An 18,513-nucleotide genomic window follows, 5' to 3' on the forward strand; every position below is an offset into this window, starting at 1 on the left:
TACAAAGCATGTCTTAACTCCCCTGATCCTGTAACTTTTAACTCCTAAGCACTATTAGATTTTGAAACAGAGAAGCAACAATACCAGCTGTACTCTTATAGTACACGAGGAGCATACTTTAACTGGGTATGACTAAGTCTGGTAATAATACAAACACAACTATTAAGGAGTCTGTCCCTTAAGGAAACATTAAGTCTTTTAAAGCTATACAGGCCTTTTTACTTAGTAATGCAGTATTCTATATATGTAATTGAACAGTATTGATACCGAATAATAGATGAGATAGACAATAGATAACTATAAATGAAAATAATGACATCAGCTTTCAGGCTGATTCTTATTGTTCCATAACTAGTCTACAGCAATGCTAGATGGCTCCATGGAGTATGGAAGATACCAATGGGTCCATCCTAAGCCTTGTTCTAACCTCTTGTACTATGGTTTCAGGTAACCCAGGGAAGGTCCTGGTGAAGGACAAATGGATTTTTGTGCTTTTAGGGTGCTTTTATCTTCATACCTCCTATTATAGGTTACAGTGAGTCAGTATTCAAGAGCAGTTGTTTCATACATACTTTGTCCAAGACATTCTTTTTTGAAGAAGGATGCGCCAATTCTCTAGCAGGACACCAGGTAATTCTTTAGTCTCTGGATTCTTTATGAATAACATACTGATCTTCTATGCTCACCTTCACTTAAGAGTAATACACAATTTCAGTAAGTCTTCCCTAGTAAAAAAAAAAAACAAAAACAAACCCAAAAAATTCCCTCCTTTACAACACGTGAGACTGATATTTAATCTGAAATAACTGGAGCCAGTTGTGGGGAAGACTGTACAAACACTGCATGTATTGACCCATGACAACGGGTAGTGAGAAAAAAGTGAGGGACTAGTGAGGTTACCTTTGCCTTTGAATAGTCAGCTGGACACCTGTGGATACTCTGGGTACAGGTAGAATGTCTCCTCTATTTTTGTCTTTTCTCTTCCCTAAAAGCTATCTTTTAGCTAGGTTTGGCTAGCTGAAAGAAGCATAATCTAAATGCATTATATGCATGCATACACAGCATGACATTCCCATGACTATGGGGGTACCACTCTTTGTATTTAGCTGTACACATGATCACAAAGTTGGCTGCTTTTACTAAATCCAAAAAATGAGGGTTACTAGTAAAAAAAGATCCAGTTTCCTATGATTCTAAAAAGCAAACTTAAATAAATGCTGTTACTGAGAAAGAAATAAAGTTACAAAAGCAAATTGGGTAACACAGTAACCTTCTGTATCAAGTTGATACCTCAAATCCAGACTTCCCAAATGCTATTTGAATATTAAGCATGTACTTGAATTCAACAAGATACCAAAGGTGAAGGTGTCTCTAAACCATAATCAAAAGCTGTTCTGTTCTGTGACCTCAGATAAACCTCACTCTTCCTTTCAGTGATAAGCTCCCCAAAACAGGGATTCAGAACAACGATATTCTCCCCCATTCAATTTCCAGTCAATCACACTAGTCAGGACTGAAATGTCACCATTTTTTTCTCCCTTATGTAATTTTCATTGCTTGAAGTGTAGAAATCTATCATTAGTACGTAGATGTATATGTTAGCTTAGTAGCAAAAGAATAAATGTTCTAACATATATTACAGATAGTGCATTATTCATTTTCTGTAGTACCAGTCTTGTAATTTTATTGTGATATCTTACAGTAAAGAGCTAGAGCATATAATGGATCCTTATGGAAAACTTATATATTTCACTGAGGATTATCTCTGTGGAATTTTGGAAAAATATTAATACAAAGAGTATGGCACATTTATCATTTTTCATACACATGCTACATATGATACAATTTATAACAAACAGTACCAGCTATACTATTTGTCAGGATTTATAGCGGAGTAAAATTCTTATAAGAATCTGTGCACTACTTCTCCAGCTGGACAAATATGTATGAACAGTGTTTTGAGTATTTCTATATACGCTTAAAGACCTCACCGGACTTGGAAAAAGATAGTATTCAATTCATTTTGCTGATATGTTGTGTTTTAAAGCTACTCCAAATAAGATACCCCTTCTGGAATCAAAGCTTTCAGAAATGTTGATTTGCTTGTGCTGTAATTCTTGAAAATGATGTTACATAGTAGTTCTGGGAATTGAGTCAAAACATTATTAGGTGACTGGTATTAAAATGGCTTTTACTGGTATTTCAATACCCACACTAAAATTTTAGCCATGGCAGCTTCCCTGATTTAAGTACAATTGAATTGAGATGATGTATAAACATCACGTTTTACAAATTTTGTGCACAGCTTGAACATTATCTAAACAGTCCGGAATTTAAAGTGCTATTTATATTTGGATCCTTTATTTCACTGCATGCTCTGTTTTCAGCATGTTACTTTTCACACTAATCAAATACTAAATCTGCAGATCTGAGAACATAAAAAATTGATTGTTCCACAGACATTTTTAATAGAACCACCACTGTACTGCCTAAATTAAAAATAGAGAAAGGTTTACTCTTTGATCATCACTTTTTCTAACTTGTTTGCTTGGATTATTTTTCAACTGCCAGACTTTGTTATTTCAACAGCACTTCTGTGATAAAATGACGTTCTGAAACAAAAAAATTGTGAAGAGTATACCACATTTTAATCATAAGTTAAAAAGTTGCATATTTTAAATTCATTTGAATATAAATTATGCTTAATTAAAAAGAACAACAGTCAATTACTAGTATATCCAATAATACCTATGAACTTGTAATTTGCTATTTCCTCATACATTATCATTGCACAATTTCCTAGGGGTTTACAGGTGTTTTGTCTAAAATCTAAAAAATTAGCTCTTAACACCACCAGCTTAATAGAACAAAGCTTTGTTTTCTTTGTGAAATCTCTTCTCCATACTACTATAATCTGAGGAATATAATACCTAAGAAATAAAGTACGATAAAATGGGAATGTTTCTGATGCCAAGAGTGAGACATATCTAGTTCAACTAATTCAGTTTTGAAACAGGTATGCTAACACAACTGTGAATCAGAGCAATTTACTATTTAAACTTGGAGGGCAAGAAGCTGGGGTTAAAATTTCAGTTTTCTGTTTTCACTTTAAGGAAAACTAAGATGACAGAAATGCAGATTCAGTTCAGAAAAAAAGTGTGCAGAGTTTTTATATGGGGCTTAAGCCAAATGCAATTCCTTTTGCCAGAAAGATCAATCTAGATAAATGAATTCTTTATCTGTTAATACCTAATGTTAGGAAAATTGGAGATGAAATTTTCTCTTTTGCTTACTCGACTTTCTTGTGAAAATATGATGTAACAAATGCATGCCCAATAACATTTTGGTCATTTAGAGAAGCTCAATGGCATTATCTTTCAAACTCCTCAAAAATGATGTGAAAGATTTTTCTGAGTAAGAATGGCATTATTTTTCTGAGTAAGAATGGCATTATTTTTCCTATGATCATGTGGAACCTGAAACAATGAATAATCTCTCTGCTAGAAAAAGAAAACAGATTTGAAATAAATTTAATTTTTTTTTTCTTCATCAAAGCACAGTTTAAAGAAAGCATTAGAAAAAATAGATTTCCAAATGTGAATCTTTCATAAGTACCAAAGTCCAGCTATACTAGCTACCTAAGATCTTTAAAAGTACAAGATCAAAAAAATTCAGGGCCCCAGACTAGTCTTCCTAAATAATGGTGTGTGTAAGCATGAATCAGAATAATAATACCAGCAGTTTCTGGAGCTGTAAAATATGTAAGCATCTTTATTATTGACAGATTTGCCCCCAAATCAGACCTTTAAAAGGAAGCAGGTTATCTTCTTCATAGAAATCGGTATTACACAAGACCATATGGCACAAATTCTGGAAAGGTGTGAGAAAATACAAGTCCCATCTGGAAGTCATCTTCCTTTGCAAATCAATTAAAATGAAATTTAATCCCTTTGTTTGCTTTATCTTTCTGCAAGAGCTGAATACAGTGGAAATTAAAACACTAGTTCTGGACTTAATATGGATCTCAGTGAAGTTAACTAGGATTAGATTTGCAAAAAACCCAACAAATGGATGTTCTAGATAATATGTCTGCCTGAATCTCTTAGTCTATAAAACAGATCTATAAAAAGATCATCTCTATATGATCAATTCTGCTATTTCTGACTGGCTGGTTCCTTTCTTACCCAGAAACACCTACATCTAAAGTAATGATAGAAAATCCATGAGCAATTCTAAAAAAATGGCCTGCAATACTGTTAGCAGTTTTGGGAGGTGCTTATGTGCCCCTTGGTTTGAAAATGGGCACTTACTCATTCTCATGTAACAATTTTATGCTTAGTTGGACAAACACACAAATCAGATTTTGCAAGCTGGAAGCGAACTGCAACTCTGTCCTAGAAATGTGAGAAAAGCATTAATAAGGGCATAAAAGTCTATCCTTAAATGAGTACCTTCAGCCAAAATCTGACATAACATGCATTTTTGGCTTATGGGTACAAGGAAGCACAATAAATATTTCTGGCACATGATCTGAGAAAGGTTCACCATGACTATCCTTTGAAATGGAAAATGAGATGTAAAAAAATTTGAAAAGAATATTTTAGTGTCTCTGAAGTCTTTAGTTTGAACTCCTTTTTTTTTTTTAATACAATCATATTAATAATGACTTTTTCTACTGTATATTTTAATTAACATTGAGGATATATACTATAAAGAGACCACAAAATTTGTTAAGTCCCTTCACCTAGTCTCCTCAGTATCTGCAACACATAGAATTCTATCATTTAACCAAGTTTGACTATAAAATTTCCTTTAATTTACAAGAAAGCTAACCTAGAACTCATTTTATAACTTTAAGAAAAAGACATTCAAAACCTTATCAGATGAACTTTAGGAAGCAGTTTGGATGGAATCTTTCATTTGGTGATCAGTTCTTTAAGGCTTAAGAAGAATTGCGTGATACCCCAGCATGCAGAAAACTGATAGTTTCTGAAATATGATTTAAAATAAGGCTTTTCCTATTTATAGCTGAAAAGGTACCATCCAAATGAGACTTACATATCTAGGAAGCTATTTCTTACATTATTGGGGGATGAAAATTGAAAAATACATTCCTTGTGTATTTTTTTGGTGATTACAATATTCATAGCAGTTGAAATCTGAAGGTAAGTGCCTCTCTTTTGAAATTAATTGCTAATTGAGTTTGATTTTTCAATCTTGGTTAATTGATTAACATTAATGGATCCATCTGCTGCACCAGGACATTGGGAACAACAACAGTAAGAATAATCACTGTGAGAATAGTTTGAGACACTGGAAACATGATTGTTTGTGGGAGCAATTAACTTTGAGATTGTACTCTGCGCTACAAAAGCTATGCTTGTCTATGTTTACATTTTTTTGAGTCTTTATACAATTTAAGAGATGTATTAATCAGCTACTCCTAGTGTAGTGGCTGACATAATTGTCAAATCATTGGTGAAGTACTTTTATGAGTTTATTTCCCACACACAGATGTGGCTTCTTAACACTAAGCTTGGTTTGCAACAACTTGCTCATGTGATCAGGGGGCCACACAGAATATTAAGAGCTTCCTGGGTTAATCTTTCCATGCCCCTTTCAAACACATACTTTCAATTCCAATGAGCTTTGAATTAAACAAAGTTAGTCATACAACTATATGATACCCAAACCCTAAATTTACTTAATAAGTGTCATTTTCTCCTATGAAATTAGCCAGTCTCTGGAATTCTACATTAGTGTGGATTTAAAGTGCAGTAAGAGTTACTGAACTTGCAAAAGTGCTTCTAAAAACATTACATAGTTTTTAAAAAATAATAAAATAGTGGCTATGTAAAGAATTAGAAATTTAGATTTGTATTGAACCACTCATCTGATACAGCATATATTTAAATATTCTTGAAACAGAATGGCTTTTGTCCTATACACAGACAGATTTTTTTAGTCAAAATATAAATGGATCCTAGATAATATTTTTTGTTTTAAATGAAAGTGAAGTGGAACTTAACTTAAAAAGAATGAAGATAACTTGAGATTTCCGATTCCACCATATGATACATTCAGTAGTTTCTCAGCAAAATGGTGATTGTGCAGCCCATCCCCATCATCACAGCCCTGCCCGGCCATATCGGGGCTGTCTGACACTGGTTCCCCTCACTGGGCTTGATCCTGATTCCCCATCAGTGAACTGATGTTCCAGCCTGGCCTCAGCCTGTCCCCATCCCCATGGAGGTGCCCGATGCCTGGAGCTGGGGCTGCCCTGGTGTCCCCTGGCTGCCCTGCTCCTGGCTGGGATGGTGGGACAGGCCCTGGCTGCCTGGCCCTGCCCTGATGGACCCTTGGGGCGCCCCGATGCAACCAAAGACCAGACCACTGGGAGCTGCTGGCCCCCGCTGCATCCTGAAATTTTGTATCTGAAAACTAGGCACATACTAATCCCTGTCTTGCTACCAAAAATAAAAAGAAAACATTTTTTTCTGTCAAATAATTTTTTTCTGCGTAAGTACTGTAATTAATAGGATGAACACTATGATAGTATTTTTGTACTCTGATGATGCGAAAAGGAAGTAACTTTCTTTTAAGAACAACATTGTAAAAAATGTTTCTTATGAAACACACCTGTCTATGCCCAACAGTATGTGTTGACAAGCTCCAGTTTTCATTATAAAACATGACTGAGATATTCACTATGTAATACTTCATGGCCTTTCAGAAGGAAAAGCTCTAATTAGTTGCCAAGCACCTGAAGAATAACATGCAATGACAAATATTTTTATTTTTTTTTGCCACTAAACAGTGTAACTGAAACAACAGACAAAATCTTAAACTACTCAATAACAGTTTTATATGAATCGTCAAATTGTTGCTTGTTTCATCTGATTTTTTTTTTAAATACAACTAAGTTTTTTTTTCAGTAATAAATATGCAAATGGACAATTAATGGTGTAGATGGGAATATTTTTAACACCATAGATTATTTATAGATCTTACTGGCTGCAGTCTCATAAATATAAACTGATTATCTGAAGATAATGCAGTTGTATAGTCCACATGCACCACTTGAACACTGGGACTGAAGCCTGGGAAGTTTTCCCCATAAACTATACACAAAATGTCCACCTCTGACTTTTCAGTTCTCCTGCTCCACACATGACATGGTGTTAACCAAGTTGATGTGACAGGTTGATGACCAAGTAATTAATCAAATAGTTGCTAGAATAAAACAACTAATAAACTGAAGCGAGGGGAGAAACTCCTATCTTTCAGCTACAAGAGGTACTAAAGGATGTTTTTAACCAAAGCACTGAAGGAAGAATGTGACAACAAGCCCAACACACTTAATATTGGTCTATTTACTGAATAGAGTTTGTGCCATATGCACATTTACTAAATAGATTCCTAATATTAGCGGGCACTGCCTGGAGGGAAGTACAGGAAGAGTCGATAGCACAGAATCTCTCACCATTCCTTTTTGGGAGATGTTTCACTCACTGAAGCACTGGACTTAGGTCTTAATACAACAGATTCAGAGGAACAAACTGTGGAGTTTTGAGGTCCAGATGAAAGAGGTTCTGGAGCCAGACCTGCCAAGGCTGATCAGGAGGTATGCAAGTCATTATTTTCCCCTATCTCCTCAATCTGCTCAAACCTGTGGAAAATGGAATTGGTATACAGCAAACTACAGCATTCCCCAAAGGGTTTTCTGACCCTGACATTCTGTCAGGCAAAGTCTGTGTAAGAAGCCTGCAAGTACTCCTGAAAAATGGCTGCTAGCACAGGCAAATTTGCATCCTAACTTGCCACCCTGTTTACATCCTGTGCAAAGAAACTGACGCAGATAGGTAGATGACTTATCAAGAAGTGAATCTTCTCAGCTGTGCTGGTTCTAGCAAGGATAGAGTTAATTTCACAAGGAGCCAGGACAGGTGAGCCAAGCTGGCCAGGGGCTATTCCATACCATGTGACGTCATGCTCACCATAACAGGGGGCTTTGGGATGGGCTGAGCATCCGGTCATCAGATCGGTAAATTGCTTTCTGTTATCACCCATTATGAATATCTGTTATCAGTACTGTTGTTGATTGTTCCCCTCTCCCTTGCCCTCCCAGTAATCTGTCCTTACCCCAACACTCGAGGCTTTGCCTTTGTTTCTCCGTTCTCCTCCCCATCCCGCCGGGGGGGTGGTGGGGGGTGGGGTGGGGGGAGGGGAGGGGTGAGCGAGCGGCGCGTGGTGCTCAGCTGCCAGCTGCGGCTAAACCACGTCATCAGCAAAGCAGAAGTGATATGCTTGATTACATGATACACAGTGATGGAGCAGTCTGTTCTCACACATATGTTTAACTCCAGGAAAAAGAATGTTGCACACACCATGGACAAAATGAAGCTTCAGGACTTTGGGATGCAGAAATTGTTCCTCTAAAGACCACTACCTAGTAACCTATCCAAGCGAGACCTCCAAATTCTGAGAGATAATCTGTTGTGATAATTTTTGTTGGCACTCTTGACAGCTAAGAGGAATGATCAGCCACTGAAAAAGCAAATCCTATTCTGGCAAGTGAGCAGTATGAAATCAGAGCTGCAGAACTTAGATGTGAAACATGGCATCTAGATCTTCCTAGCAAGGTGAAGCTTGCTGAATATGGACAGTTTGTGAACTGACTGAAGAATGTATGTATATATATGTGAAAACCAGCAAACCAGGTGAGAAGAGAGGGAAAGAATGACCTCCCTTAACCCACCTTCTTTCTAATGCAGCCCAGGATGCTGTTGACTTTCTTTGTCACTAGGACACTTTGCTGATTAAAGGTTGACTAGCTGCTCACCAGAGCTGGCAAGCCTTTTTCTGCAAAGCTGCTTTCCAGCCAGTCAGTCTTCAGCCTATACTGGTGCTGGGGCTTATTCCATGCCAGGTGCAAGATTTTCATTTGCCTTTGTTGAACAATACGGGATTCCTGTTGTCTCATTTCTCCAGCCTGTCGAGGTCCCTCTGAATGGTAGCAGACCCATCTGATGCACCAATCACTCCTCCTTGTTTTGTATTTAACTCTTGTTTCTGGGGTGCACCCTGTCCCATGTTATAGGTCATTAATGAACATAAACGGTATTGGATCCAGTATTGAAACTTGGGGTACTCTGATCGTGATTGGCCTCCAGCTGCAATTTGTGTCACTGATCATTTGTGGTTTTTGAGTCTGCCCTTCAGCCAGTTTTCAGTTCACCTTGCTGAGCACTTACCTAGGCAGTACTTAATCAGTCTGTCACTAAAGATTTTATGGGAGGCAGTGTCGAAGCCTTACTAAAGTCGAGTAAACAACATCCAGTGCTCTCCTCTCATCCATCAAGCCAGTCATCTCATTGTGGAAGGCTATCAGGTTGGTTAAACAAAATTTTCCCTTTATAAATTCATGGTGACCACTCCCAACCACTTTCCTGCCCTTCATGTGTTTGGAAACAGTTTCCAGGACAATTTTCTCCATCAGCTTCCCACAGATCAAGGTGAAACTAACCATCCTGTAGTTCCTCAGATCCCCCTTCTTGCCTTTCCTGAAGGTGGTCTTCTAATGCTCAGGAAACTCTCCCAATCACCTTGACCTTTCACAGATTGTCAGGATTGACCTTACTATGACATAAGATAGCTCTCTCAGCACTCATTCATGTGTGAATCCCATCAAGTCCCATGGATTTATATGTGTCCGGTTGTTTTAAATGTTCCTTAATCTGATCCTCCTCCACCAAAGGAAGTCTTCCTTGCTCCAGACTGTCTCCTACAGATCTGAGAGGAATCAGATTCCTGAAGGCCAGTCTTATCAGTAAAGACCGAGGCAAAGGCAGCACTTATTATTTCAGTCTTTCCTGGATCCTTTGTCACCAGAACACCTGCCCCATTCAGCAGCAAGCCCACATTTTCCCAAGTCTTCCTTTTGGTGCTGATGTAGCAGCATTTGGTTTTGACCTGCATGTCCCCTGCCAGATTAATCTCCAGATAGACTTTGGCTTTGCTAACCCCATATCTGTGTATTTAGATATTTTCTCTGTATTTTTCCCAGGTCACCTGGCCATGTTTCTACCTCTTGGATGCTTCCTTTTGATGTTTGAGTTTTCTCAGGAGCATCTTGTTCATCCATGCAGGCTTCTGGCCACTTGATTTCCTGCTCATTGGAACGGATCATTCTTGGGCTTGGAGGAGGTGATCCCTGAAAATCAGTTGGCTGCTGTGGAAAATCATTAAAATCATGCTTCTATAGAGCGGTTTATCCCTGGTTTGCACATGCACAGTCTTCCATGACTCCTCTGGACAGAAAAGCAGTGACCCATTTCAGAACAAAAGCATTTCTGAAAAGGGCTGAGGCCAGCAGTTGGAAAGCAGAAAGGCAGGAAACAAATCCAATGGTCATGAATTATTCAGGACTCAAGCTTTAAATGAAACAGTGATCCATAATGGTAGATGACAGGCCAATCAGTAGAATGACAGAGGTACAGCAAGGAACAAGAGAGGAAAAATAGACTCATTACTCCCAAGTACACACTCAGTTTCATCAGTCTGGGAGGCAAATTGTGTATGTTTTCAGAAAGTTGCCTTGCTTTCACTTGTGCTCTAGTCAAACAAGACTTAAGAGATCAAAAACCTGTTTGGTGTTCTTTGTGTGCTCACATCAGTCAAGGGAGGCAGAGAAGCACCTCAAAACTTTGGTTCAAGGTCTCCTCAACCTAAGAAACACACAGTGGTCCAAAGCTTTAAAAGAACTTTAGACTATGTTCTGTTCAGCATTTGACTTGAAGCTACAATTTTTAAAATAGACATGGCAGCTACTTCACAAATTCTATTTTAAACAGAAATGTCGTTCTTAAATGCTGAGTGCTTAGACAACGATCAAGTTACTATGGCTTAAAAAGTTACTGTGCTCCAATTGAACCATCGTTCAACTGAACCATCATCCTCTGTGCTTTTAGCTCATGTGTCTTTTGGACCTCATTTCCTCTTTCAGCATGAGGCACTTTTTAACTTTCAAAGGTTCTTTGACAATACTTCACACATGCTGAAGGTGCTGACTCACTTGTTAGTGTTTTCATAGCATGATGATGAAGGCCTGTGCTGTCTACCCAGGAGCACACCATGAAAATGTGTGAGGGTACAAGGCCTAGTAAGATACAGAGTTGTTAAAAGAATGAGATCTTACACGTTTCAGTCCAAACTATCTATACAAAGAGTCTGATTTAGTAACTGAGCCTTGTAGGGGAACTGATCTAGTTGATCACAAAGGAATTCTGGCAGCAACACAATATGTATGCAGTGTGGGCAATGTAATTACATTTTAGATCTCTTTTCATGTAATCAAAAAAGGTATAAAATCTCTCTGGTTAGGCATGAAGATGTCACGTTTTCTATTTAATATTATCAGGGCAAATGATTACTTACTTACATAGAAAATTATCGTAATTTCTCATTAAGGATGATCGTACCAGCCACAGAGTGTAAATAGATGATAAAATAATTAAAGAAGTAGCTCTTACCTAGTGCAGGTCCCACCATTGAGACATGGATGATAATCACATATTGGAACATTGCAGTTCTCAACATTCCTCCCTCCAATAGCCTCATCTATGATGAATAACTCTTTGTTGTTAACTTGAAAATCCCTAACGCATCCTTTATAGCCATGTATCTGCCCAGCACATCGATGAACTTCTTCATGAACAGGAACATTTCCAAGGAAGATTGATCCAAAGGTGATCTGCAGAAACAAGAAGAGAATTGTCAGAGAAGAATGTAATTTGTAATGTTACTGTAAGCAATGAATGAATAATAATTAGACATAAAGAAAATAACCATTACTTGATGCTGGTTACTTGCTGAAAGAATTCTTTTTTTTTAAATGTGGTTGTCTTAAAAAAAATAAAATCCATATGAAGAGAGTGGGTTAATGTGTTTGCATATCTTCAAATGTGTAAGACAGCATACATCCCATGAAACACAAATTGGAATTCCTAGAGTTAACCGCAACAAATATGGTAAGGTTTTCTCATTGCTTCCCTCATTCTATAGTATGAGTTTTACATTCATGGTTGAGGGTTGGTGCAGGAACACAGGCGAAGCTGTAGACTTGAAGATAAAGCTTTTCTTTAGGATCTAGGACCTACAGGATCCCAAGATAAGGGGAATACAGAAGAAAGATTTTACTTTTTTTTGGATGAATGACAGAAAACAGACCACTATACTGAAGCCCAGGGAAAAAGTGAAAGTTTTAGCTAGCAAATTCTAGAGCCACAAATGCCTAGAACATCCTTATAAAGGTGCCAAAGAAACACCCACAACTATTTCATACTGGGACTGACCAAATCATATTAATGCTCAGTATGATATTTCCTGTGTTATCTGACCTAGGAGTTAAACCCTTGACCATCACATATGATGGATCTGTGACTCATTTAACACCGTGAATTCCACTCCTCCACCTGATGCCCGACTTTCTGAAGTTCTGACATAGGGTTTCACCATTCTGAAGTTCCTTTGCTAAATGCCTGTCACTAAAAATTGAAAAAATATTTTTTTCATAAGTGTATCACACTGCGATGCATTTATTTGTACAATACCATTAATCCAGAAAGAGAATGAAACTTAGCCAATTCAAGTAGGAATAAACCAATGGAATAAAAAATACATCACAGCATGTGTAAAACATGTGAGGAGGTAATTTATAGTGAAGGGGCCCTCCACTATCATATTCAGAAATCAACTGTATAGGACTAGGAACAGGAGGAAAACATCACATTGATTTATCTGGAATTCACACATTCATATGATTTTGCTGTATTGCTTTTATCAGTCCTGGAGCTGTGTTGCTGACAATTTCAGGTGAAATTTGGAGATACAATGAATGTGAATACCTCCAGATATTCCTCTACTCACAATGTCTTTCATTTAGGAGGGAAAGAAAAAAACCTACTTTTTTAGAGCATGGATAAAATTAAATCAGATTTTTCATGTGGAAGAAATTCAAAGACATCGGCTCAGCACTTGTCGAATTCATTTCATATCACTTGACTGTATCCCCTTTCAAACAAAGCTATAAACCAGCGTAGTTACAGACAAGATTTGTAAGTAGTGTTTGCAGACAGTTATTTTCTTTCTGCTTGTGAACCTGTTACAAGAATTAAGCAAAGCATTGGACTGGAATGTAAAGTGTCTATGATTAAGAAAAGTGTTTTTAACACTCCTCTTGCAGCACAATCTTTTTATTATATGGCTTATTTTACACAAGCATTGACTTTAGGGGCAGATCCAGTACCACAGAACAACTTCAGTAGGCTTTGCTCAGTTTCTCGCATCAATGGATTTTATCATAATGTGTTAGATGTTCAAACTCATGCTAGTACACCATAATACACATTTCTCTCTGTAAAGGTCCTGTTCTGAATTTAACTGGCTTAACCAGAAAATATTTTAAGGAAGCACACCGGAAGAATTCCTGTAAGTCTTGTTAATAACATAACGGGCTTAATATAACATTATATACACATTATGTTAACTTCTGTAATACTCATGCTTAACTTTTCAAATACTAGTTTGAAAATGTCCTTCTTCACTTGGATCTTGAGTGGTAAAAAGAATTATCTTGGCCAGTAATGGGAAGAAATTAATTAGTCATCCTAGAGATAAGAAATGTCAGTCTGTCTGTCTTTGCTTGTGTACTTTGTAAAGAAAAGAGGGGCTCTAGGAGATTAGGAGCAGATCTGTAAAGTATAATAGTTAGTCATGAGGATATGATATTCATACTACATACCATGCAAGGAGTTGCTCTGGATTAAGTATAATTTAGTGCCATGAAATACCCATTAGTTGTTACAGCTCATTAAATGCACTTGCAGAGAACATCTTTTATACTGTTTTACCCTAACAGAATTCAGCTGGCACACTCCAGGATTGCTCTCCAACATGAACCAAAGTGTGGTAGGTGGTGAAGACCAGAACATTCACTTCAAAAACCCTCTCATGATATGAATTGAAACTGACCTGTTGGCTCCCACAGAGAATTGTGGACTTTCTTAGGAACCAAAGGAATTCCCTGATTATGGGCAGAAATATTCTGATGTATGATCTTGATGCATGACATCAAAGGTAACTACTTGTAAGTTTTTCTATGAGTAAGGTATTGCTGGCTTCTCTACATAATTGGGTACTGATGGGTAAGTTTTTTCCCTAGATTCTCTATCGAGAAGCTGCCAATAGTGTTAGCTTTATATCCTGCCAGAGTTATGAACCTGAAATGTAAAGGGAGAGAGAAAGGAACCTTCCGCAGCAGAACGTCAGGTTGATCATCTAGAAGCTACGAACAGACAAGTTATCAGGCTAACAGCAACATCTAATACAAGTTAATTCTTTATATCAGACTGAACAAACACCTAGATACCGACTCAGGGAAGAAATTCTATTACTAACTGGCAGTGCGTATCATGAGATGCATATGATGATTAGCATCTTTATAGCTAACTGTCCTGCCTTCTAGTAAACAAACTCATAAAGTGAACTGCCAATCACAGTTCATATTCTCAAGTCTAAAAACATTTAAAATGTATCATGCAGAAATAATCTTGTGATGAAAGAATGCATACCATGGAGACAAAGCATAACAGAAAAACGGAAGATGTGGAAAGCTGGCCTATTGCCCATTTAGAATGACTTTTCTGATACCAGTTTCAAAACTGAGACAGTCATTTGTATAATGCTATTCAGAGGTGAAATTGTAGCAACAATACTGACACCAGGTTAAGTCACTGATGACTCATAACTGCCCTCCACTAGACAGTGTGGCTTGCAAATAAAAAGTAACCAGAATTACTGCTTAACAATATCTGAATTGTTTCTAACAAAACCATGGACTAGTTAAATGACATTACTAACATTATTTTTCCTCTTGCAGCATCAGTGTCTTTTTCATGGACTTTAGGCAGTTGAAATAGAAGTTTCAGAATCAGGTAAACTGAAGAAATGAATGGAAATACTATGGATGCTTGATGTGAGAAGACGTATTAAAGATAAATTAAGTACATATAATGATATCTGAGGAGGAATTGCAGTTCCTCCTTTAGAAGTTAGAATGCCTATTCTCCTTTGACAATAACTAAATGGATGATGAAACATTCAAAGCAAATAGCTATTTTTTGATGTTTTTCAGACTCACCTGAGATGCTCGATATGAGAAAGAAAGTCTGTGTTGTACAGGAGGATTTCCATCTGCAGCCATTTCAATCATACAGTAATCTTCAGGGCTTCTCACAGGCAACATATAGCTGGAAGAAAACAGAAGATCTCATTACTGTTTATGCTGTTGTTGACAGCAGAGGATTCAAACCTCACACAGCAAAGGCAAGGCGAAAAAGATGCTTCTGCCTCCATAAAGGATGACAATCTTTGGACAGTAATAATTCCAGTTTTGTGGCTACTTGGACTACACAGGAGACAAAAGATGTAAGTTTCTTGTACTAATATCCCTCTTCTATTTGCTTTCCTACTGTTCTTGACTCTAGTGGTTGAAATGTATACAGAGACAAAGAAGAAACAGATCTTTACTTGCGTAAATGGGTATTGATAAATTGTTGGTGCTAACTGGCTGACATATGGTCTCCTTGGTATAGAGGATTGCTGGACAAGTAACATCAATGTTGAACGACGCTGAACTCCCTAGGTGGAAATTTCCTTTTCCTGCCCTACAGAGGAAACAGAAATGGAATAAGAAATGAAAGGCTGCATAACTCTGAGGAGCAAGATTACACTGTGATATAGTTAGTGCTATTTGGAAGGTGTGCTGTTAATGTAAACTCTGGTACTGAGCTTCAGAGATAAAGAAGAACATGAAGTTAAGGGAATTTGTAAAGTAAATACTAGCTAACATTCAGTAAAACACTGAAAATTCTTCAGGTTCTTTCTATGATGAGATCTGATGAAATGCTATGAATACTATCAACAATAAAAATTCAATCCAACAAGAAGATTTTCAAATATATCAGTTTTGTATTTAGAAAGGAAATTTGCATAAACATTATTGCAGCAATAGCAGAAGAGGAGAATAGTAGTCGATAGATTCTTTAAAACTGAGCTCTGCTATTTGTGTAGAAATGCCTTCCAGTTCCACTTTGCCTCAGTTTCAATTTTCACATGCTTTAAAAGAGAATGTGATGGGCTTCCTTTTGGGAAATACGTTAAGGTTTACTGACTACCTGCACTGTGCGCATGAAACTCTGCTCAGCCATATCCATATAATTAGGTTTGTAGAGTAAGGCCTTTAACAAGAACAATGTTACATTTTTTGTGTAATATTTTGCAAATGTTATACAACAGATTTTACAAAAGACTCTGAAAAAAAAAATGCATTTATATGGACTGCCGAATTTTCATTTTTTTTTAGTTGAACATATGTTACAGGACAATAACAGGAATCTCATAAACTATTTTGCACTGGGATAGATGAATTTTTGTTAGGCCATAGACATATAAAAGAGTTATTATATTTTAAAGCCCATTGTGTCCTGAACACAAGAAGCATATATTACTAATCTTAGAAATGACCTCAGCATTGCCAATGACAAATTTACTCCTGCATGAACCACATCAAGACCTACCATGCTCTCAAATGCCTACCTTTTCATATACCACCACCTGCTTGGCTGTGTGCAGCTACCATGGTGTGATTTATCCCATGTTATGCCTTGAGCTTTGCCTTTCTGCTTCTGTGTCTGCAGTCTTATTATTTTATCATACTGTCTGTAGATTCAGTATGAAATTTAGGGTCTCAGTTTTCACCTCTGAAGTTACTGGGAACATTGTATTGACATAAATGGATATAGTATTAGGCCCCTAATGAATATTTATAACATTCACTACAGTGCAGTGATTTCTGAGTGAGCAGCAAAAAACCAGTGCATCTACTAACACAAGTCTCATAGGCAGTATATCTATATCAGCAGGTGATGCACCCATATTAATAAATCCTACCTTTCCAATGCCTATATTGCTTCTGGTTCCAGAGCTAACTCAGCCAATACTAACTCACTCACTTTTCACTGTGCTCTGATGCATGGGGTTGAAATGTGTTAAATTATTTCACCTTTCTAAGAATGCAACACTTTTCCTATTTTTGAACCTGGAACAAAAATGTGGTTTTTTGGGTTTTTTTTTTTAAAGACTGAGATATTTGAATGGCATCTTTTATTATCACCTTTTGAAATATGATCTAGATGCCTAGACTATTCAAATGATTTTGAAAAATATTCATTGTTCTTTCTTATTTTAGTTTAAAAAAATTATGTTGTTTTAAAGTATATTTTAAGTTAAGTTCCTTCTTATGTAGTCTAAAGTTAGCATGACATTTTGATTTTGAATGTAGGGAGTCATAAGCAATGTCTGCTGTTCTGAAGATCAGTTAATTTTCACAATTTCATTATAAAATGTGAATTGAGTAAGCAGAAGTTCCTCCTTAATAAATAATGGGTATACTGACAGATAATTTTGTGATCTCCTTTTTAGATACTTGGAATAAGGACAATTTTGGAGAAAGTACTTCCATCTGCTGTGATTTCCAACCAATTCTTGACATGTAAAATATACTTTGATTTTTATTTATTATTGCTACTCATATTTCAGCTGCGGGGAATTATCCAGGTAAATCACAGTGTATAAAGATAGTTTTCTCAGGTAAAAAAAACTCAGCTCTTTTAGGATTCTCTTGGGGAAAACCAACTCATAACCTTTCCTTTATGCTTTCTGCTCTGAGTGGATATTGTAGTATAGACCTAACATACTCATGGCAAAGCCCACCCTCCGCCCCTGCCTCGTCCCTGCTTTTCAGGAAGGTTTCTGAAGTCTACATCTGCTGCAGTTTCTAAATCGATTCAAGGTTTAACCCCTTATATCACATATTATAATAGTCCAGCCCACAAAGAATAAACATTTAAGTGATGTGACAAAGTTAATAAAGAAGAATGTTCATCTAATGGAAAAGAAAACAGCAATAGGTTTTATGCCAGTTTGATCGTCTTCAAGCAATTAGCCATCCAAACCAAATTCAACATTGTAAACTTTCATTGCAAATGTCTGGTATTCACACATTCTCACTGTTTTGTATATGTAATTCCTCCTGTTTTGAGTCTTTACTAGGGGAAAAAAGTACAACATTAAAAATAGGTGCGATTACAATAAGCCTTAAAGATTACTTGATGCTGACACAGTCTTTACTGTGGTATCTTTCTGTGGACAAGCCCAAGTATCCTAGATTCATGTAGAGAATAACAGAGTCATCCCTATGCAGGCATACCTGGTGATCCATTCTACCTCTAAAGAAATGTGTCAGAAAAAAGAAACAATAAATTCCAAAGAAAAAAACCCACAGTATTGATAAACAGCAGCTATTACACAGTGATTTTGATCATTAGGTCTCAACTTCACAAAGGACATAAAGCCTTTTTTTTTTTTTTTTTTTTTTAAGATGCAGCACTGAAA

General features: G+C 36.9%; 1 protein-coding gene across 1 annotated transcript in view; it reads right to left on the minus strand.

Moving 5' to 3' along the window:
* EYS (eyes shut homolog) overlaps positions 1 to 18,513 on the minus strand; it is a 916,770-nt gene that overhangs the window by 107,687 nt on the left and 790,570 nt on the right. The window contains exons 40-41 of the mRNA XM_054819879.1: positions 15,200 to 15,308; positions 11,532 to 11,752 (exon numbers count right to left, since the gene is read on the minus strand). Of these exons, the coding sequence (XP_054675854.1) occupies positions 11,532 to 11,752; positions 15,200 to 15,308 (330 nt within the window). The remainder of the gene's footprint in view (positions 1 to 11,531; positions 11,753 to 15,199; positions 15,309 to 18,513) is intronic.

This window comes from Grus americana, chromosome 3 (genome assembly GCF_028858705.1).
Source record: "Grus americana isolate bGruAme1 chromosome 3, bGruAme1.mat, whole genome shotgun sequence".
Classification (NCBI taxonomy): Eukaryota; Metazoa; Chordata; class Aves; order Gruiformes; family Gruidae; genus Grus; species Grus americana.